The 24402-nt window shown below is 39.0% G+C and overlaps 1 protein-coding gene across 1 annotated transcript in view; it reads left to right on the plus strand.

Moving 5' to 3' along the window:
• The window catches only part of HHAT (hedgehog acyltransferase), a 152293-nt gene that overhangs the window by 86398 nt on the left and 41493 nt on the right, over positions 1-24402 (plus strand). Inside the window, exon 10 of the mRNA XM_074168775.1 lies at positions 3590-3734. Coding sequence (XP_074024876.1) covers positions 3590-3734 — 145 coding nt within the window. The remainder of the gene's footprint in view (positions 1-3589; positions 3735-24402) is intronic.

Consider the following 24402-nt stretch of genomic DNA (forward strand, 5'->3'; position numbering starts at 1 on the left):
GAAAAATTGGCCACTGGAATAATCTCCCCAGGGAAGTGGTAGGTTCCCCAACATTGGATACTTTTAGGATTCAGCTGGACAGAGTGCTGGGCCACCTTGTCTAGACCATGCTCTTGCCAAGAAAGGTTGGGCCAGGTGATCCTTGAGAGGTCCCTTCCAACCTGGTATTCTATGATTCTTTTCACACCTGTCTTCTTCCACCCCTCTCGAAAACATACAGGGTTCTACTTTTCAAGGTACTGCACTACATGATAGTATCATTTACTTTTGTAAGATGACTGAGAAGGCCCAGTTGAAAGAGATCTGATGGTAGCCAATTTTGCTAGACCCAACAATGTGCAGAGAGAGGTTTTTCCCAGCATCTGGCAAAAATGTCTGAGGCTGATTTTCATTTACAGCAGGAATTGGGTTGGGATAATAACCCAAACTCCATTCAGTTCCAAGAAATGTCACCTGAGCCAGCCTGTGTAGGTCACCTCCTATGTCATGCCACATGCCTTTGGACTGAGTATCTTGACGTCGTCTCAGGTTTTTTGTGTAGTTTAAGTGCCACGGTCCATTTATTTCACAATGTGTGAAAAAAAAAAAAAGTGATTAGTAAAAGTAAAGTATGACAAAGTATTGATGTGAGAATACAAGTAAAATGGAGCATTGAGGAAGGATGTAAATATAAGGGTTTCAGCCAGACAGCCATGTCTTCATTGTCATTTTAACACTAGATGCTCTTTTGCCACTTTATCTTCTGGCCATATTTCCAACAGGAAAAGAGAAGAGAGAAAGAGAGCAGTAAAATCCAGAGAAACACCACAAATCCATAGCAGCTGCTTGTATTGTTGCAATGGAACATGTTGTTAAAAGCATTAAATAGCATAATGAAGAGTTGTGGGTGTGGAGGGTTTTTTTAATTTTGTCTGCTGATGAAAACAACTTGCTGTATATTCAGAAAAATCCACATGCTGGTTGATATTTAAATCACAAATGTTATTATGGATTATCTAGACTAGCCTCATTCTTTTTTCATGGGTAAATTAATGCTTCCAGTGTATTAATTTGAGCACAATAGCTGCTCAGGTACTTTCATAGTTAGCTTTTTCTAGATGACATGAGATGTCTAAAGAACGTTTTCTTTTTTTTTTACCTTCTTAGCAGCTGGGTAAAAGCTGCACTGACATCAAAGACTCTAAGGAAAATGTGTACTGCTTTTTGGATCAATGCCTGGCAAAGTTAATGGAAATTAGCTACAGCAAAACCCAGAAAGGGTTCAGTGTTTGTCTAAACTGCTTCTGTCTTAAACTACTCCCTTATACCTTATAAATGACCAAGGCTTTTATGGTCTGTACTACAGTTAACTTGCATTGTTTAACATATAGCACTTCTGTAGACGGTGATGTATTATGCGTGACAGTTCTATTTATTTTTTAGTAATTGTATTCATTTTTTTTTTTTAAGTGGCAGAGCTTTTTTAGCTATTCATGTTGTTTGTCTTCACGGTACTGCTTTTGGTTGTAAAACAGGCACACCTCACAAACTTACCAGGTCTACCCAGAGCAGAGTACTAGAAAGGGAAAAAGTAGTTCACTAAGTAACTATAATTATCATATATTCTCTACCCTTCTCCTGTGATGCCCTAGTTTTCATCCAGAATTTTCAGAGAAGAATCTCAGTCTCTGTGTTTCATACATGAATGTTTTTCATAGCCTTGTATGGAAGGTTGACTATGGCTGTATTGCACACACAGCCTGATACAGCTTATCTAATCCCCATTCTTGTGCTGACTCAGACTGACCATACATTAGATATAGTTCTGTCTGGGGCTAACATTCAATTTACCAGAGATCTACTTTGCAGTAATATGTTAAAATTGTATTTTTATGCTCATAGCTGTGATTTATTTGAAGATTTGTCACTTTATAATCTAGCAGTTGAAACATTTGTTTTGATGCTTACCAAACTTACAAAATTTAATTGACTAGGAATGTATTTTTAGGTCTGCTTTGAGCATGTGTTTATGTTGTTTCAGGTATCTGAGCATGAATTCTGGTCTGGCTGCAGATATTAAAGACTAATTACTGCTCTTTTTTTTGGTGCTGCAGTCACAAGATACTGTTTTCTGCAACATCAATGTTTATGACGTGAAGGCTGAGCAGCTCTTGATATTTTCCTTAGTTCCCATGCACTGGCAAATCTCATCACTTCACACAAAGCATTCAGTCTTTTGCAGATTCAGGCACTGTGTAAAGAGGCTTTCAGCCTGGGGCCATGATGAACGAGATAATTTTCTTATACAGTAATGAGACAGTATTTCCATGCGATGTGCTGTAATGCACTTTAGAATTTGTTCTAATAGCTGAATATTGGAGGAAGCTAAAACTTTCTCATCCTTCTTTCACCATCTTCTTGCAGTCTATGCGCTGCACTCACACCTCAGGTGATAATGCAAAATATGGATTCAGAAAAATGTAGACTAGTATATGGTGGAGAGAGACCTACTTTATTTGTATCATTAGAGCAAAGTACCAAAAACTTTACTACAGATATTTACACTTCTCGAACATTAGCAGTAATATTTGTGCTGAAAAAAAATATTGGGGATCGCATGTGTATTTAAATCTTTCTTTTTTTTTATAGGAACTACCTGTTTATTAAGACTCATTGTGATAATCAGTTCTAATCTGATTCTAGAATCTTTCAGTGAAGTCTTATTAATCAACCAAAGCATTCATGACTTCTGAACTCGTTTGATGCTGTTTGTTTTATACTGAGGTGCTTTACTCCATATTGGAACCTATTGGATAGTATTATCTGTCACAGATGCATGTTGCTACTGTTTATGTCCATCAGCAAAAATTCATCAAGGAGTACATTTAATAAGAAAAGAATTAAAACATAGAATGTGCAGAACTGTGTCCAGTTCTGGGCTTCTTACTACAAGACAGACATGGACATGCGGAGTGAGTCCAGCAAAGGGCCACAAAGATGGCAAAGGGACTGGAGCATCTGCCATAAGAGGAGAGGCTAAGAGAGCTGTTGGGACTTCAGCCCAGAGAAGACAAGTTCAGGGGGGAACTTATCCGTATGTATAAACACCTAATTGTAGAGGGGAAGAAGACAAAGCCAGACTCTTCTCAGTGGTATTTAGTGACAGGACAAAAGGCAACAGGCACAAACTGAAATACAAGAAATTCCATTTAAACATAAGAAAACCTTTTTTACTGTGAGGGCAGTCAAACACTGGCACAGGTTGCCCAGTGAGGTTGTGCAGTCTCCATCGTCGAAGATATTCAAAACCCAACTGGACACAGTCCTGAGCAGCCTGCTCTAGCTGACCCTGCTAATGACCTTTCTAGGTAACCTCCAGAGGTCCCTTCCAGCCTCAACTATGATTCAACACTCCTTTTTATTGTGAAGTCTTACCCAAACTTAAATGGCATTGGTAGGAGTTCTGCTAGATATTTTAAAAGCTCTGGGATCCGTTCCATAAGTATTTGAACTTCTGTATAATAATTGTTTGTCTGTGTCTTTTTCTAACATTGCTTGAAAAATTGTAGGGGTTATTAACTTCGTCTGCACCTTTTGTTTTGCCCCTTAGGAGAGTTTCTTCTCGCCAAGAATTCGTCGTCGACTTCATGCTGTCCTAGCATCTGTTAGCACTTCAATGTTGATTTTATCAAATCTAATATTTCTTGGAGGAAATCATGTTGGAAAAATCTACTGGAACAGGATCTTTATGGAAGGCAAGTTTATTTTTATGTGCTTTCTAGGTAACAGAAATTTCCAAATATTACCTTGGGTGGGCTGGGCCAGGTTCTTTTCTCACTGCACTAACTGGGAGTAACTTTCTTTCTGTTCCTGTTCAAAACCATCAAAAATCTGAAAAAAATTAAATAATTATGCAGGCTGTGTGACTACAAAGAAACATTGTTTTTCTCCCGTCAAGTCTAGAAAAAGAGTTAGCGGGCTTTTCTTGTCAGTGAAATCACTGAAGATCAAATAATAAATGTGTGTCAAGTTAGCCACATTAGATTATTTTTTTCTGCTCTGCATTTCAGGTACATCAGTAGAAACAGGCATACTAAAGCCAACCCCATAGATTCTATGGAAGGTTAGTGAATGAGATCGGCATAACACAGCATAATTGAGTAATTAACGTTTTTTCGTAGTGGTTCTTTTGTCAGCATAGGGACCTTCTGACTATTGAGGACAAAGTTTGAGGACAGGGGAACTTGGGTGTCAGTATCAGCCTGTGGTGTTGCCAAGTAAGCAGTATGCAGTGTTGTGCTGTGAGCTGACTCGGGAGACAAATCCAGCTTTAATTTTTTTTTTGGCCAGAGTTCAGTGTAAGCAGGACCAGTTTTCTTTTTAGGATCTTATTGCTGCCAGAGCCCCCTGTTGTAAAATAAAGGTCTTGTAGAGGAATATTTCTTCCTTGTGAGGGAGGTACTACTGGGCTTCTGCGCCTACAAGTGCTCTCCTACAAAGACCACCAGTCTGTTGCTCCTTCATGCAGTGTTTTCTCCTCCTGTTCCTTGCAATGGTTTAGAGGTCAGCTCTGAAGTTCCAAGATTCCTGCTTAAGCATCCCAAAATAATGAAACTACTAAAGAGTAAGTTATGTACATAAACCGAATGATTCCTCTTCTGAGCTCTAGCAAAAAAACCCATTCAAACAACCATAGGAAAGGTACGTTTTTAGCATAAAATATAGTGAATCTTTTTGTTAAAACTGCGCAGGGAAGATGGGGTGAAATACTTGCTCATGTTTGGGTTTTGCATTTAAAACATAAAAGATTTGTTTTCCATCTTCTTAAAAAGTCTTCATTTTCTCTTAATTTGTTTTCTCCCAGTTAGGTGGCTGATAGTTTCAGTAGAAAAAAATAGCTGCAAGAATAAGTTTGGAGGTAAAGACGGAAATCACTGCTTATCTACTAAAAAAAAAAAAAAAGCACTAGGGAAATTGTCCCATTCAGGTTTGTAGCTTCATGCAAATTATTTTCTTAATGCAATTTCTATATATTAAATGGAGAAAGTATGCCTTCCTCTTCAGAAGGATTAGCAGTTGGCAGAATGCTGGGGTTTGCATCTGATGACGCAAGAAGAACAGTATTTAATTAAACCAGATCAATTATTGATTGTTTATCTAGGTTTGGTTTGGTGGCTTTTTTTAAATAGTTCTTTGGTCTATTGATCTGCATATAACTTGAGTACATTTAGTTACTTCAGTATTAGGTACCAAGTGTCTAAGATAGGAATAGCAAATACAAAGACAGTTTGTATTTGAGCATGGCAGGTAGCAGTATTTTTTAGCATTTGCTTTCCTCTCGTGAAACATAAATTCATCTGGATTTAAAATTAATTTCTGTGCATCATTAAAATCACTATTCTCAAAATTACAAGAGCAGGGTTGTGTGTGTCTTACATGTATGAGTATTTGTTCTTAAATTTGTTGTCAAACTGTTTGGACCAGCCTTAGTGCTGGTTTCTAAAACTTAACTTGACCCCGTAAGTTATTTACAAAGAAAAATGTTCCTGCAACAAGCATTTGCTTTGACTTTTTTTAGTAAAACTTTCCTCATATGAGACAGTGTCATTTTAATAAGAAAGCAGGAAAAATGTGTTCTACATAACAAACTGGTTTTAATCCTCTATTCAGTGTAATTAATTAATACTTCACTTCAAAATGAGAGGCTCCAACAAGGGGGATTCTTTTTGGAAGGGCCATCTCCTGGGACCAGCGCTGTGCAGTGCTTTTGGTTAGGGGGCTGAATTGTCTTAGCAAGCATGGCCAAAGGCAGTAAGCTGGGAGGAAACACAAGTATACTGGATGATAAAAGTATAAAATGCTTCCTGCACTTTCTCTGGTTTTCGAGCAACAGAGCCCAGATTAATGAGGAAAGTGCACAGTGCATGTCAGGTGTGTTTTACTTTGAATAGCTGTCTGAAAACTGGACAGCCATCATTTAACTTCAACTGTAAACCAGTACTTTAACTATCCAGTTTACCTTGCTAAATTGTGAGAAGTGCGTCTCTTTAGGGCAGTTCATCCCACATACATCTATTTTAGCATGGGATGAGATGCACTGTCACTCTTTACTGAATTTAGGGGCATTTTGTATAGGCTAGTTTAGTTCAGATTGGACATCCAGCCTTTGAGAAGGTGCCCTTCAGTAGGCATCCAGCTAAGAGTGAATTTCACCCTTGGTTAGAAATTATTTACCACAGTAGTATGGAATGGCTGGCTGGGTGGAAGTCCTGCAGTGAAGGGTACCTGACTGTTCCACCGGATTGCAAACTTTGTGCATCAACAGTATCACACCACTTACAACAAAAATAGACCTTACACCAAGGTGCATTGACAGCAATGTAAAATGCATAAAATGACCTCTTCTCCTACATGATGCTCTGAAGGTTAAAGTGAAAATATGTCCAATTTTGGTTACTGCATTTAAAAAAAAAAAGAAAAATCATCTGACAATTAGGGTGAGGGAAATACAGCAACATGATTGGAAGGCTAGGAGCCGTGACCCTGAAATAATTGGCATTGTTTTGTTTTGAGAGGAAAATATTGAGGGCAGAAATAAGTACATAGAAGTTTCTGGAAAGAAAATGTTAACAAGCTATTCTGTATCGCCGGTGAGGTCAGGAGAAGAAAAAAACCCTGTAAAATGTAGCAAAGAAGCTTTAGTTGTTGTAGGACAAACTTTCAAACTGTAAGGCATGGAAAGTATTGAAACGTTACCTAGGTAAACTGTTCGATTGCCATCTTTGGAGGACAGTCTCCAGGTAGACAAAAATCTGACAAGCAATGCAGAAAATACTGGTATCATCATGGTGTGGGATGAACTTCTGAATGGCCCCCAGACCCATTCCAAGCCCTCTTTTCTCTTGGTGGTTCATCAGCAGATACAGCTGTTGATATGGAAGAGAAGTCTGTGTACAGCACAGCATGATTTTTTTTTGGATTTATATATTTCTTCAGTAAGTTAAGGACCAAGGTAGTGTACAAAAATGCAGTTTCAGCAATGTTTTATAACAGTTTCTTTTTGAAGTGTGATGGTTTGATGGGGGGAAAAAAGCCCGAAGTGATATGGTTGAGGTGCAACTTAGTAGAAGTCATGGTGCAATTTTAAACTACTGACAGATACTCTCATGGAGAAGTCCAACCTAAACTATTCTATAATGCTGTGACTCTCTTGTTCGAGCATTTAGGAAATGCGTAGTGTCATATATGAATATTTCATTAGATACATTTCTGAGAGCATTTAAAACCAATTGTAATATGCAAAACTAAAGCTGATTTCTCAACATCTAACATTTGTTCACTAATTGAAGATGATGAAGCCTTTATTTTCCCTCCAGTTTTCCCTTTCAGCTTGCTTTGAAGCAAAATCAGGTTTTATGCTGATCAGAATTCAGTTATTTGGTTAATGTATAGGGAAAGGAAAAGATTTTCTCATCACTACTAGGTTTTTACCTGACCTACTTTATGGAGACAGAAAGCCTTTGGACTTCTTCCCAGTTGTGCAGCGCTATCTCAGATTATGTTTCACAGGACATCTTAGACATTGATTTGCAAGTGGAAATTTCCATGATACAAGGTGCAAGATTCAGAGGTTTCAGGCGAACCAAAGAGTTTGGTGTAGCATGTTTGGTGTAACATGCACAAATGTGGAATTTTTGGCTTCCTTTGGCAGAAACAGTAGACGATTATCTTATAATTTTAAATTTAAATGATGCAGTATTGAAGATTATTCTCAGAATTTGTATTTGTTTCATTTTATATAAATCATGTAGTGAATTAATTGAGAATTGAAAGGGTATCAGGATCCTTCAAGGCATCTTCCTGGATTGCTGTTACCTCTATAAGTTTTGCCCTTGATTTTGAAGACAATGAAATTAGGTCCTTTTTCTACAAAAAAACCCCACTTGTATGTTAGTGATTGAGATGCCTTTCTATGTTCAACAACTGAATCATTTAAAAACCACTACTTACTTATTGTGTAGCTCCGTTGCTGTGTGAGATGTCAGTAACAAAAAAAGATGAGAGATTCCTGTACCAGGTGTTGTATGCTCGTCTGGCTCGTGTAAGATCATGACTACCCATTAGATATGTTGCTGATCATATGCCTCATTTGCTGCAATAATGAGTATAGGAAAAACGTCTCAGGATGATCAGCAGTTCATACGACAGCATCTCTCCCCTCAAAATCTATCTGAATATTGCTAGTTGGCTTAGTTAACAGATTGAACACATTTTAAGGGCTGAAGGAAACTAATAAAAAGAGTTAAAGCAAAGTAGTTAGAACTGGCTAATAAACAAAGGTTTGTTGGACTTTTTAACTCTGAAGTGTTGCCGGATAACATACAGTGATGTATTAGGAGCCGATATTGCTAGCAGCAGTGTCTGTAAATATCTATCTATGAAGGGGCTTAAAGGTGCAGGAAGAATGAATCATGTAGCGAAGGACCTCAAAGGAGGCCACAAGACCTGTCAGCTAAGGTGTCTCTGTGACTGTGCTGTCACACAGCAGACTTTGCTGTCTGTTCTGTGCATCTCTTGCAAAGCCTTCATTCAAATTTCTTTGCAGCTGAGAGGAAAAGGAGAGGAGAGCCACTTCAATGGCCGACTGTTCAGAGTTATCGTCGTTTGTGTTTTCAGATGGCCCTTGTTTTCATTTGGAAGCTTCTGCTGTAGAGTAGCTGGCATATGGTCTTCCAGCGTTCTTGTTCCTCCAGATTTTCACTTTCCCTGTGAAATCCCACTTGCTGCTGTTATGCAGAAACTTGCTTAAGGTCATTTTTCCCAAAAATACATTTATGAATGCAATATTGATGGATCGCATAATTTAGATAAATATTGCATAGGGGCAGGAATAGTACTGAAGATGTCACATTTTTCCAGATGATTCATTCTTCTTCATGCACAAAGGAAACTTGTTTTTCCAGTCATTTATGTAACCTTGCTTGGTGGGTGCAGTTCATTGGGAAGTGAACTGGCAAAATGCCAAGAAAAATGAATTTTGATCTGCATTAATAAGGAGGCAGTGGTTTTTTCCCCCTTCACCTCCCAAAGGATGAGAGCTGTATAAAAGCAAATATTCTTATGGTTTTGGGGGGTTTACTTTAGAGTTGAAATAATAAAGCATGTTCTGCCATTTTCTGTTGAATCACGTTGGTCTGAGCCTCTGGGGTCAATGATGGTTGCAGTGTCAGAATCAGTCACAAATAATGTACATCTCATACTACGTTAAAACCTTTATTTACGGCATGTACAAGTACAAAAATGCAAGAGAGTCTACACTATGACTGCACGTACAGAATTCACTGTTGTGCATTATGTGACTCACAGAATTACGTAAACTTCACTGCAGTTTACAGAAAATGGGGAATTTTTGCTACATCACGCTGCCTTCATGGCATTCTACAGCTCTTTTATAAAAAGGCAACAAGTTTGCTACGTAATGAGTTTTGCTGATCACAGGCAAAAAGCCTCCGGATTTTCAATAGCTTGGGGAAGGTTCATACAACCTTTTTCTTATCATTGATAAGTATGATCAATGATAAGTATAAGTAATGATGCCAGTAAAGTGTAGGATGGACAATGAGCAGTTGGTGTAGTGGGTTGGCCAAGTCCATCTTACAGATGTAATCTTGCTGATAGCAGTGTGCTTAGCGTGGAAGCTGGAATGAATGATACCGCCAAAAATGCATGTTCTGCTGGTGTAGCAGAATGTGGTGTTTTAGCATAGTCTTTCGGAGACTGAAGTAGTTTGAATGTGTGGACCCTTTATGTCTTAAACATAGCATGAACATAAAAAATAAAACTAGTTTTTGTCTCAAAAACTTTATAATTGCCATGACCTCATGACTGCTTGTCAACATGTAATTCAGCTTGTGATTCCTATAGCAGAGCTCAGCAAAGAAGTGAGAGAGCGGGAGTGGTTTTAAAAATTGTGGGAGAACTTTTTAGAAAAAATAGTCTTGTAACACCTCTAAAATGGTTTTCTCTTTTGGGTCCTTATGCACATAAAGTACAATGGCAGACACATCAGAATGCCATGTAGGAATACTCTTGGAACCACATTTTCTTGAAACTGTTCTTTAGGAATTACGAACAAAGACAGTAGTAGTGCTCCTCTTTACCCCTGTGAGTTACAGATTAACCTGTAGGGACTGGGGCTGAGGGCAGCCAGAAGGATCAGTGTTGTTGCTTCCAGAAGCAATACTGGAAGATGGGAGTGTGGCTGTGGTTATGCCAGATCTATTTTTTGTCATGCATGACCAGCAAGAGTAATTTTTGAGGACCATTAACTTCCTTTTCCACTCCAGGCTCTGCTCACCCTGAGTGTTGAGCGGAGATGTATAATTTTGGCCTTATCTTGCAGAGGAAGAAGTGTAGTGACCCACACTGACCATGACTGCTTCTCTTCTCTGCCATTGCACTTGCTGGCTCTTGCTGTGCAAAATAACCCAGCCAAGAACCTTAGGAGGGCAGAGGATGCTCACAGTTTTGACTTCTCATTCCCCTGGTTTTTTTGCCATACACAGCAAAAATCTCACAATGACTCACATTAACGTAGCCTGGTATAAAATACTTGAATCGCTGTTTTATACTTACTGTGTCACTATGCTTATTGGGAAATGCATACATAAATGAATGTGGTGGCGTGTATGTAACTGATTAGTAAGCAATAATTTCAGCTAAGACTTGCAACCATTGAGAAAAGTTCTCTGAAGAATGAGGCAATCTTTTTCTTTTCCCTTATTCAGAAATTTCCAGGAATCTTGTAGCTGCTGCTTCTTTCTCATCATTGAATCCCATTTCTTCCTTCTGCCAGCTCCTTTCAAATCTGTCTTCAGATTTGAACTAGTCCTGACTCTTTCACTTTATACAAATGCTCATTGAGAGAACAGTTCCCAAATACAGAAAGTAACCATATAACAGCAGGAACTGGAACACCAGCTGTATTTAGCTTTGCAATCATTGAGACTTTCATGACAACTTTCTAAGTTGTTTGTTTCCTGAAAAGTGATGTTAAAACAGCATTGTGGTGTTCCACAATTACTGCCACTTGGAGCGTGCTAGATCAAATTTTCTCAGTTTACAGGAAAAAAAGACACTTTTTTTTTTTCCCAAATGCCAACCCTGCTTATCAGCTTGAGATCAGAAATTCATGCTGTGTTCATTCTGGCTCTTGCATCTTTAGCAGCAAAGTCAGAGATGTAGTTAACAATTCTGTTGTGAAGGTGCATGGGCCACAGAGGAGGCAGATTCTCTTCTAAAAGTTGTGTTGCCTGTGCAACAGGAATGAAAAGCAGTTAAGAGCTTATTTTTCTTACCAAGGAAGCCAGACAGGAGTTTTTACTACACAACAGCATGGTTCTGCTGCATAAGTAGGCAACATTTTTACACTAATGCTGTTTTGTCTAGAATTCTGTTCTAGGTTCATAAATAAAAATCGTTGTCTGAGACTATTTTAGCATCTTTCTTTTTATCTTTGTATGAATTCATTTCAACCTTCCTTAAATAGCCACTGCTTTAAAGAACAGGAAAACTAAAAGTGGAAGAATCCTGGGAAAGATTGACTGATTTGATTAGGCATTCTCTCATTGTCTTGACTGTTGTTTTTTGGGGTAGGTTTTTGGTTTGGGGTTTTGGTGGGTTTTTTTGAGAGGGAGGGAGTGAAACATTGTACCCATATTTGATAAAATTTATAGACTTACACCTTCATAAATACTGACAGTTCTGTAAAATGTCTTCTGGCCCCTGTCATTATGTTTCCTACTGAGTCGCATGCTGTGGCATGTTTTCTTGGTGCGCTTAGTCCCAGAGCACAAAGATCTGAAACTGCAGAGCTGAGATTTAAAGTTCATGCCCGACTTGGAATATATTAAACTTTATGTGGACTTGATCAAACCCTTTGAGAAACGGGACCATACAGTGGGGCAAACTTAGCTCTGATATCCCTAAGGAAGCACCGTGAGGGCAGAAGTGTGTCTTCTTCCTAAACAGCTGGGATTTTTTGCTCGGTGTTATACCACTCTATTGATAGTCTTGCTATCTAGTGTGGCACCTGTGAAGAAAGGATGGATGAGCAGGGAGGAACATGGCTTTACTACTTTTCTTCTTTCTTTGGCCATCGTCTTCCCCTGAGGAAACAGAGAGATGTCTGTCTCTAACTTGTAAAACCTCAGTTCTGTCTGCTGCAGAGGCTGCACCCCTGGGATACGGTGCTCTCCAGTGCTAGCATGTGTGTGACTTCCAATGACCATTTAAATACAGGGTTTTGAAGTGCATGGACCAGGTCCACCTAAGCTAAGTGAGACCACTTAGAATCAGAGTACTAAATGGCACAGTTCCCAGACTTAACTTCAATAATCCTAGAGATGCTACATTTTTCTGTTAGCGTGTGGGTGTAACAGTATGTAGCCAACATATTAGACTAAATAAATAGAAGAAATATTAATGTCTTAAATCCAGCTGTGAAGTCGGACAACAACATAAGCGTCCCCAGTTATTGTGACAAATTACATCTGATGCCTGCTGTTTCTTCTGTAGTGAAAACATTTGAGCAACCTGGTCTAGCAGGAGGTGTCCCTGTCCGTTGCAGGGGGTTGAGAACTTCTTGATCTTTAAGGTCCCTTCCAACTCAAACCATTCTATGATTCAGTGATAATTTTGAGAGCAGGGAAATTCCTCAAGAATATTTCTTCCAGGAATGTAATGGACTTCTAGTATTTAGAGTAGTTTTTATTTAATAAACTGTATTCCATATTATCTTTCCCTTTTCTCACTTATTGTTTCTAAAATTCCTAATATAAGGAAAACGTGTACTGATACCCAGTTGTGACTTGTTAGGTTGTGGCTATCTTCCTAGGTGTTGAATTTTCACTGTTAGTAGTTTAGCTTAAAAGCCTGATTAGCCTTCCATGCTTTAACAAGATCCGTTTTATTTCTGACAGTTGTTGAGATACCCAAGTCTTTTTTTCCCACAAATCTCTGTCAAGCTGCCAGACCTGTGTATTTCTGCTCATTCTACTGGTTAGCAGTAAATGGTGGGAGTCATTTGTAGCTATAGATTAGCACACCAATATTTAAGTGTCATAAGCAGAAAATATGCTCTGTTGTTAATAACTGTTTTAGTTATTTTGATTTTTTTTAAAAGCTACTTCCTTATTTTTGCAGCTTGCACACAAAACTGGTAAGATGGTAATAATAACATGATAGGGTTTTTTTGTATTGTTAACAGCCATGCTCCTAACTATGTATCAACAGTAGACTATTGATTTTTGTTACTTCTGCCTTCTTTCATGTGATTTTTATTAGACCCACAGCTAAGCCTTCTATCAAATATAATAATCCTTTTGCAAATTCTAACTTAGGCTTTGAAGCAGTCTTGGGAGAAGAGTGACTTGTGTATTATAATACAAATTATCCATAAAAATACTCCCACTGGTGGGACTTTTATGTCTGAATAAAGATTTATCTTGCATCTGGATTGGACAAAAATTCAAATCATGGTACTTGTGTGGTGGAGTACTGTTGTAGGAGAGGGTTGTTTGTCTCTTTAGAAATAGTAGTAAAGTGTTATTGAAGTAGTTGCATTGTTCAGATGGAACGATACCTTCTTTAGTAGTTCTTAACATTGAAAAAGAAGTTTAAGTGTATTGTTCCATTACCTGCAGGTTAATATGCATCCTACAGTGAAGAATAGTTTGTAAATAATTGAAAATATTTTAAATTTTAACATTGTGACTATAATGTTTTGTCAATCCCTCTGTCTATTAGTAAATAGTAAAGGCATCTTCTGTTTAACAAGTAGTTTGTATGTAAATGGCTGAAAACCAGCATATCAGAGAATCTTAATGTTGTTCCAGTTGCTATTACTTTCGATTTAAAATGCTTAAAACAGTGATCGTTGTTCTAGCATGTCTGTTGCACACGACAGAATGTTTTGTATATTACTTCATTGCTTTCTGTATATAAAAACTGCCTTAGTTATGTTTTTAGTGTAGCAAATCAGAAATTAAAACTTACATGTGGAACAACATAATCTTCAAGACATGGGCACCGTTCATTACAGATGAAGTCCAACATGTGTATATCTTATTTTTTTTCTCCAATATTGAGACAGGAGACAATTTGCTCATTCCTGCCCAAGTAACATGTTTAAATGCTTAAAAACAGTTAACCTGTAGACTGATTAGAAATGTGGAAAATGAAATGACTGAAAACTCTAGAGAATTGCTAATGGCATGTGCAGTCCTTTGCATTAGCTTCAGTTCAAATTTTTTCCAGGTCAGGAGCAACTGAGAGTTTGTACAACCTGATAGTTTTTTCCGTGTGTCTGGTATACAAACTGGGAAGAAGGGTTTGGATAAAGTTGCTGTTGTTTAGCAGGAACTCAGCAGTATCAAGGTGGGTCTGCAGACTGCTCTAGCAGTGGAGCTTGGAGACTGAAGTCCTTCTCTTGTCAATAATCTGGGCATTTGAAACCACAGCTATTGCATAAAAGCTATGAAAAAAGTTAGCAATTCAGTTTTTGTCACACCCCGGGTGTGCTTGAAGGAGTATTTGCACAGTGCTTTGGATATTATTTCCTGCAAAAGCAGTCTCCCTCTTGCTGATCTTATTTCTAGCATTACTAAAGATGTCCTAGTGGAATGCGATTCTGTTTTCCAGCATTTTCTTACACAGATTGGTTGCCACTTCATCAGAAATAACAGGAGATCTGCATGACTAATACAGCAAAGTGCTGTGAGTCGAAATGTAAAGCCAAAAGAAGGATCATCAAGACTCTCAGGGGAAAACCATCACTAGAGCCCTGATGGAAAACCACCAGTATCCCCCAAAAAGCCTTTTAACGTTATTTGACTCATAATTCTACGAGAGCAGATTACTTTATTTAGCACCTTATTTTTGCCCACATGCCAAAATCCCTCATAGTGCTCACTGAGGTATGTAAACAGTATTGTGCCCAGTTTAATACAACTCTCATAATGCGATTTGATTTAATTTCTCTTATGGAACTAAGGAAGCAGTCATTATTTCTTTATCTTAAAAATGTATGTTTGGTCTATGCAGTCTTCTGCTGTTGACAGAGGAGTCAGATATTTTGGCTTAACGACTAAAGCCTGAAAACAACAGAAGACAAAAGCTAATTAGTGTTCTTTTGACTGCTGCTCTGAAGGAATGAAGCTGTATTGTCAGCTCCTTCTTAAGCTCCAGTGGAGATTAAAAGAAGACAATTACTACAAGGGAGGACAGAAAAAAAGAAATGGAAACAAGGCAGATCCAGGCAAAAAAGAAGTCTGGCCTAAGCATTACTTCACACTGCAAATTCATGCAAAATAAACCTTGAAAAGAAACCTGCATTGACGCCTACTCTATCTTTGCAGATTTCCTCCATAGCTTTTGCATAGGCTGTTACTGTCTTTGCTTGGAGAAAAGCTTTTGTCCAGTTCCTTTTACTGGACTGGTTTGTGGAGCAGACAGTCTCACTGCAAAGTAGCGCAAGGAACACGGACAGTGTATCATGCAGTGCAAGATACCAGTGGGATCAGCAACTTGCTGCAAGAGCACATTTTGTTGAATGAATAAGTTATACCTACTTGAAAATGTAATATGGACCAACACTTTCAATCTATAAAAGCAGAGTGCAGATTCATATCTCACGGGTGGCTGCTCTACCTTGCTTGGCTGGCACTGATACAACTGCCAAGGATAAACCGAGCAAGGTAACTGGCCTTGGCACTTTAACGCGGCTAATACCAAATGTAGTTAGGTGCGTTTTTCTTTTTCTTTTTTCTTTTTTCTTTTTTCCTTTTTTTTTTTATGCTGTGTAAAGAGTTAGGTACAAATTGGCTTTTGTAGGACCAGGAGCAGTTTAGAGCCTCTGGTGAAGATCTAAGCCTGTGAAATTATTGGCATCTGCCATCAGAGATACCAATATATCCAAGGAAGTTTGGTTCTGACTTTGTCTGAATTCTTGTTCACCCCCTCTCCTCTTGAGTTTTAAAAGGATTCTTTTACTTTTTCTTTTCTTCTTAAACACTTTCAATCATCGTGGCTGTTCTGACTGGCCTTGCTGGCAGCTCTCCCTTGATAGTTGACAGTCGTCTGGAAAGGACATCTCCTGAGGCTGCAGGATTGTGGGGCCAGCGTTAAGGAAGTGCATCAAGGCAGTTCATAGTTTAATCCTTTTCAATATGTATAACAGCACATAACCATGAATTCCAGCTAACAAATCCAATAGATGTCCAAGAACACTTTGAAAGACCACTTTAGTTTGGGCTAGTACTGGGTTTGATGTTCGACTGTAGCCCTTGTTTGTGTTGTATGTACTGGGAGGCCAAAGTACAGGGTGCATTAACGCAGCTTATGAACTGCATGCATGCTGATTTTAATTTGAAGTGTAAACTTAATCTTTTCTGATCGTTTGTTAATGTTAGCTAGAGAAACATACCCAGGCTGCAAAAGTTGCTTCAGCAATCAAAGCTCTCATGTCCATTACAGCTGAAAATAGATAAGGTTTTTTCTTGCCAAAGTTGATTCTCTCAAAAGAAGTTGGGTGGGCAGGAGAGAAACAGCTCTTTGGACTCCCCAGTAACGAAGACAACTTTTTCATTGCTGGTAGAGGTTGGAGCAGCTGTAAAGTTTTTCCAGTTTCTGCTGAAATTGATAACCCACAACAGATGTCAGCAGCCTAGAGATTGCAGAATGCCATAGACTATCGTAGTTTAATAAAGTCCAGCTAAGGTGTAGCAAAGAGGTAAAGCCTGCCTACTCTGGCTGTGCTACCCCCAACTATTTGTTCTTTTACTTCATTTCTAAACTGAAAGATACTCATTTGTCACATATAGAGTGACTTGTTTCTCTGCGATGTCCACCATTTTGAAGTGAAACACCATAAAGTATAACACCTTTTGGCTCTATTTCTCTTTCAGTTACCCTAAAAAGAATACAAAATCCTTAGAAAGGATCAAAAAGTATGTCCATTCCTACAAAATAGTGTCATCTAGAATAAAACCCAAACCATATTCAGCCAAATTTTTACAACTATATACTGTCCCTGGTAATATCCCTTTCTCTATGTTCTTTCCCTAATTCCCTCAACAAACAAACCAACCACCCAGCCAATGGGGTGAGCCTTTGTTATCACTATTATTAGCAGAACTGGCTCCAGGAAAGTGTACATGAGTTTGACTTCATCAATACTTACATTTTGCTGAAATACCTTAAGACATTAGTGAGACTTTGTGTTTAGCAGACAGTGTACTTGCAAGGAATGAAAGCAGGCACTTTGCCCTTACTTTGTTCCTTTGTTCAAATTTTAATCCTTTTAAATCCTTTTTTCTTAGTCTTTTCCAGGGAAGAATTAAATGCTTGACTATTTTTGTGACTACTTTTATTTCTGTTAACTCTGTCAGATCGTTTCTTTTCACAGTTGCAGATTTTACTGGTGGTCATTGAAAGACTTCGCTCTGGGCTAGAGGATGTGTGATGGGTGGCCTCTCACTCTTGGCTGACTGGCAGTAATATTGCTCTGCAATAATTGTCACAGATCAGTGACCATTTAGGATATCATGTGTTGTGTGGGTCACTCCACCCCTCGATCCCAATGTCACCCTGAACGTGTCTTGTTATAGGGGAATAAGAATAGTTTGAGGACATGAAAGAGCAAACAACTGCCTGAGGAGACTAAGTAGCATACAAAAGATTAATGAAGTGATGTACTTAGCACTGCTAGCGTTATTTTTTGGTAGTGTATTCAGGAGGAAGTAAATCACTAATGGGATTTAAGAAGCACAAAAGGAGATTTCAGTATAATAAATAGGTGTTACCAAGTATCTGTATATACTACAGAAGCATGGAGGATTTTTGTGTGAACTGCAAACACCATACCCAGATTTCTACCTCTGTTGAGCACCAGACTGGTACAGTATCTATTGAAGATGGCATTAGTGCTTTGCATTGCTTTCGTCATTCACCCTACTCCTGTAGGGAACTGAGTAGGTTTCACCACTGTGTAAGAAATACCAGATCTTTATTGCTGGCTCCATGAAGAATCTGATAACTTCATGGCACCTGAAATTATCTATCTCACTCCTCACTGAATTTTTCGATTTTTTTGTGGAAGCAAACAGTACCAGCGTGAAATCTTCAAGCATCTCAACTTGATAGTTTTCACAGAAAGGAGTTGATCTTCTTTGCATTCTGTTTCCGGACAGTTCTTTCTGTTTTCAAAATATTTTGGATTTTTACTGGACTATTGGGTATTCTTCAGTTTCTTCTTTTGAATCACCTTACTAAAAGACTTCTGGAAGCCTATACATGTAAAGCGTGGTAACTGGGTTTCCTTCGTTCACTGTCTTGGTGTTGTAGTAGTTATGACAATTTTCCTATGTGAAACTATGCTGCCCTAATTGAAAATCTCTGGAAAACAGTGAACCAATAGGATCATTGAACTCTTTTGCTGGGTACAGTCCGTGCAGATTGAACATGTTTTATTTTCCTCCTTGTTATACATGAACGTGTTGGGCGAGGAGAGGAACACCTGAATTGAGCACAGATACTCGGATCATACACCAGAAAATGTAATTGAAAACATGGACTGAGTAGATGGTTGTAACTGTGTGTGCTCTGTCTGTGTCATAGGTGGACTTGGCTAAGTAGGCCCAGGCGGGACCTTCAAGCAGATGTTCTTGCTATCTGTTGCCTCAAGGCAGCATACGTGTCCTATACCTATGTAGCTTGGGACAGGTACTTGTACAAGGTGGTCCCTCAGCCCTCCAGTGCTGGGCTTCCAGGCTGCTTTTCAGGTTGCCAGTGCCTGCCCTTCCAACATCCCTGTCAGGCAACCCAAGCTTTGCTGACGCAAGGAGCTCTTCTCCTTTCCTGGCCACTACGAGCTGATGGGACAGATTATTTCCTTCTGTTTTTAGGTGGCCTTTTACAGATTCGACTACACCCCTCCCTTATTTTTTGCATGTGTCTTTCCATCAGTCTTTCTTTTATGTTGTCTCCAGGTCTCTTATATCTCTTACTGGATGCTTTCCAGTATGCCCACATGGTCTTGTTAGGTAACCTAGTGATGCTGCAGAAATGCAGTATTTATAGAATCATAGAATCATTCAGGTTAGAAAAGACCCTTGGGATCATCGAGTCCAACCATCTTCCCTATTCTACAAAGTTTTTCCCTACACCATATCCCCCAACACCACATCTAAATGACACTTAAACTCATCCAAGGATGGTGACTCAACCACCTCCCTGGGCAGCCCGTTCCAGTGTCTGATCACTCTTACTGTGAAGAACTTCTTCCTAATGTCTAGTCTAAACCTACCCTATTGCAACTTGAAGCGATTCCCGCTTGTTCTATCGCTATTTGCTTGTGAGAAGAGACCAGCACCAACCTCTCTACAATGTCCTTTCAAGTAGTTATAGAGAGTGATGAGGTCTCCCCTCAGTCTCCTCTTCCTCAAACTAAACAGTCCCAGCTCCCTCAATCGTTCTTCATACGACTTATGCTCCAGGCCCTTCACCAGCTTCGTTGCCCTCCTCTGTACCCGCTCCAGCACCTCAATATCTCTCTTGTATTGAGGTGCCCAAAACTGAACACAATACTCCAGGTGTGGCCTCACCAGTGCTGAGTACAGGGGGACAATCACCTCCCTACTTCTGCTCGTCACACTATTTCTAATACAAGCCAGGATGCCGTTGGCTTTCTTGGCCACCTGGGCACACTGCCGGCTCATATTCAGCCGCTTGTCAATCAGAACCCCCAAGTCCTTTTCTGCCAGGCAGCTTTCCAGCCACACTTCCCCAAGCCTGTACCGATGCATGGAGTTGTTGTGGCCCAAGTGCAGGACCTAGCACTTGGTCTTGTTGAAGTTCATATCATTAAGGTTTGCCCATCGATCCAACCTATCTAGATCTCTCTGTAGAGCCTCCCTGTCCACGTGCAGATCAATATTTCGTTAAAATCGATTAATATTTCATTAAAATCTCAGTCTGGCTCCAGTTATAATGGGGTAATTTCAAGTTCAATGTTTCCATTTCAAATTCATTGAAATATCTACCCACGCAGAATTGGTTTGAATACAACTGTCTTCCCGTTGACTAAAGGAGAAGGGTAAAATGCTTACTTGGCATCATTTTACCATAGGCTAATTTCAGGTAATGAAGATAAACCAGGTTTATTTTATGAGTGTAGTCAGGTACTTCGTTTTGAAGAAGCTTTAATCACAGTCCCAGAGCTGTCGTAAAGAGAGGCTGACTGAGTATTTCAGTTTACCCTGAACAGATTAGAAACAGGTTTGCTTGTGCAATTGTTGGCATCAGTTTTACTGAGCTAGAGTAGGAGTGCTCACATGGTCATTACTGCATTTGCCTAATTAAAATGAGCTGAAAACATACCTTTTCATTAGGCCAATATTAAGCTACAGTTTCGTTCAGGTAAAAGCAGAACACTAAATACGCATTGAATATTAGCACTGATGTAACTGATCCAAATAGATACATAGATACATAAAACCTTAAACTAAAATGGCTCTGCCATTTTGCCTTTTATTTACCGTACACTGAGGGAAAACTCATGAGGTAACTGTCACACACTAATTTATACACAGCAGCTTTTAAGGGTGGATCAAGTGCCTGAGATTACCTGTGTGCTCAAGTCAGGTAGTTTGCCTTGAATATTGCCTGACAAATTTCTTGAAGTTTTCAAATAGAAAAAAAGGAGTGTTAAAAAGCCAAATGTGTTTTATGAGATGCCCTGAGGAAACCTTCTTACACATAACTTTGCTTGAATTTGATGTGCTGGCATTGCTTTTTACATTTTGTAATTTTTGTGTTTCGTTTCTTTCTGGTAGCTCTGACCTCCTCCCTTATCGGTGCTCTCCAGGTCTCCCAGGCAGTAGTGGCCAATGGTGAATTCACTGCACTTCTTGCTGTTTCCACATAATTTATCTGAAATGTTGTGGGCATACTCCAGGATTTCATCTTTTTTCCTTTATGACAGTAATTAGTTTCCTGGGTTTATCTCTTAATTTGTCATGCTACCAATTTCTGTTTCTTAAAATAATCGTTCTATTGCAATGTTTTTAATTTCTTACAGCTCATCTGTGTAGAAAAGTAATGACAAAATTCCAAACTAAGGAGTCCTCAATTTAAAGTGGCAGAGTTACTACGGAATAACATATTCCTGGTCAATGCTACTGAGCAGGTGGCCTCTCCATTCTTTATTATATTTCAAGTGAAACAGACATTGTTTGGCCTCCAAATCATAAATGCAAGCTGGTTGTCTGGCAGTTGAGCTCTGGTTTCTTTTAATCTAGTTGTAATAGCATGACATTTTTCCCTTGAAAAATGGAGGAAAAGCCAGGTTTCTGGAGACGTGGCTTGGAGCATTTTTATCCCAACAAAGAGTTTGATACCCCATAACACTGAAGGACACACAGAACTGATACGTCTTAGCCTGGATTATGGCAAATGAAAAAATAGCTCAACAATGTTAGACATGAGTGAGGGGGAGGTGAGTGCGAGTTTGTGAGGACTCTTAAGTGAGTCTTTTCTGCTGAAACCCATATATTTTAAAATATATTTTATTAGAAATATTGTGATCTTTGTCACTTCAGATAAAAGGCAAGTACATGTTTCTTGTAAAGCAAAGTTCTGTTCTGACTTTTGGAGCAATGTTGAAGAAGCCCTGTAGCTACACCACAAATAGATGCCTATGATGGTGCAGCAGGTTTGTTAGGGACGTAGGGAATGGGGTCCTTACACTTGCAAGCATACAGTATTTTTTTTCAGAATATGAGTTTAACATCAAAATAATTACAAAGGGTTTGGGTTTTTTTATGCAGTTTCTATTTACATGTGGCACATCTGTCAGGCGTGTAGGCAGGCACCAGTAGAACCTTAAGGCATTGAAACTGCTCCCCACTGGTTGTGGGTTTGAACTTCAGGTACTGTCTTTCTGTGTAGTGCAGAAGGAAAAACTTGCTAGGGAATGGGAAAATGCGTCTTTGTCATTATGCTAAATGTATGTTAGCCAAGTGACTGTACACAAGAGCATGTACGTGGAAGTCATTCACTGAGGCCATGCTTTCACTGTGTCTTCATGTTGCTGCAAAAAAAAGGCAGGAAGCTCATAGCAAAAATAATATTCTGTGCTTGTTTTGTTGGGTTTTTTTGTTATTTTTTCTTTTTTTTTTTTACTTTTAAAGCGGGCAACAGTTATTTTTAGACCATTTTTAAAAGTTGCTATGTAAAAAAATGTGTATTTTTTTGTGGCAATTCAAATTAAAATGCATAGATAAAATTGAATTGAAGCTGAAGTAGAATTTGCATTGAAGAACAAGATTTCATTCCATAACTTGAAAGAAGCAGCAAAAATCAGTTGTATAGCTTTGCGTACCAATATGATTATTACCAGGTTAGATTGCTCCAGAATACTGTATTAGCATCTGAATTTTGGGGTGCCTGTCATTTATTTCTTTTATTTAATGGCAAAGTTTAAGAGGCAAAATCCGCTTTCCTTTTTCTCTCATCACCATCCTGCTATTTGGTATAGCTTGAATCTGCAATAACTAATTATCATTCTTTAAGGACACTTAGGAATTCTTCTTCCAAGTTTCTGTTGTTTGCATTTCTCCCAGAATGTCAAGTATAACCTTGTGAGGATAGTTTGACATTTCTGCAGCTGCACTCCATCCCACTATGTTTTGCTCATGACCAGATTTAGTACATTTTCTATGTTCTTTATCCAGAAAGAGAATAGATTTATCAGACGTAATTAGTTTGTTTTAAATCATGGCTGCTTATCACTCTTACCTTTGTCATCACAGAGGTTGTTTGTAGTTTTTGTTATCTAAATATTTGCGGCATTATTTTACTAATTATACATGCCAGCATTTACAGCTGCTCTCCATTAAAAAAACGCTCTGCAAACACATTTTCATCATTTAAGAAAAACTGGTTTGTGATTTGGAAGGTACATCAAGTCACTTGGCACCCTTTGCAAGAGTGTGTCTAGCTCTTTGGAAACACTGTGCTAGTGTCACTGGAGAAGCGTTCGGGTATGTCAGCAAGGGTATGTCTGTTGGATGACAGGCTGGGTCAAGCAGAAAAAGGAGGGCTTCTTTTTACTGTTTCCTGTCTTACTAATCATAAGTACATCTAGGTAATGCAGTATCTGATGAATGGTGGGTTGGATGTTGTCTGCATACCTAGAACGTAAAGTTGAGCCAATCCAGCCTTTCTGATTTACAGGGTTTTTCCCCCATATATCTCTCTGCTCGTGATATTTACCAGTACAGAGTAAAGAATGCCCTGCAAATGCAGCCAATTCTGTGAATCTCTTAGCTTTATTCCAAAGGTAAATAAATCTGGAACAGGCATCGTAAGGGATTAGCAGTGGAGTGGTTTGCAATTATAAATAGGCACCAGGGTTCATGGTTGTGAGCTGTATTTACACACCTTTCCCCCCACAAAGAGTGACAGAAATAAATTGAAAGATGACAGGAAGGTGATGGATGGAGAGCTGATGAATGCAATTGTCTTCTCGCTGTTGCTTTTTAAAAAGGGAAAGATTTTTTTTTTATATTACATCTTGCACAAAGCCGATACCTTTCCTGAGTACCAGGGAAAAAGTAGCACAGAACTCAGCTTCTTATTTGCAGCTCTCGGGCTTGGGGGTCAGTCACTGCTTCATTAGTTCATGTGCAGGAGTGACAGTTCAGGGCAGAAAGCAGATTAGCTTCTATTAATTACTGTAAATCCCTTACAGCATCTTCTGTGGTGGAATTAATAAACAATTAGTTGCTGCTGGAAGCAACTGAGATTTTAAACACATAAAAAAGTAGTGATGACTCAGAACTGTACCAAATTAGCTTTGTATTAGTGTTGAGGTTGAGGATGACCATGAAATTGGGATGGTGACAAAATCCCACCGGCCATCTAGACAACTGCTGTTTCAGACTGACATTTATAAGAGCTGAAATATTTTAATTCTCCTTAATTCCTATCCAGAACCAATACTGAAGGGATGAGTTTGTATTCAAAGGGTGTGTTTATGGGCCGTCTGCTGGAGAGGTTTTGCTGAATGACTTATTTGGGTTAATGTAATTAAGCTTCTTACAGCTTATAGCCAAGCCAAAAAAATACCTGTGTAAGTGTGCTGCAGTGCTCCTGGGCACGCTGTCCCTGTGCCCACTGCATGCAAACTGGTGGGGTATGGCTGTGTCTGCATCAGCAAGTGGCTTCCTGCAGGAGGAACAGATCCATACAAGCAGCAGCCGATGCTGAGGGTCTGCTGATTGCAAAATGCTTTTGACAAGAAAAATGAAAGTCTTAACATGATGTAACAGTCTCAGAGTGGGTACTGTAACTTAGGTGCACATT

The sequence above is a fragment of the Numenius arquata genome, chromosome 2 (assembly GCF_964106895.1).
Source record: "Numenius arquata chromosome 2, bNumArq3.hap1.1, whole genome shotgun sequence".
Classification (NCBI taxonomy): domain Eukaryota; kingdom Metazoa; phylum Chordata; class Aves; order Charadriiformes; family Scolopacidae; genus Numenius; species Numenius arquata.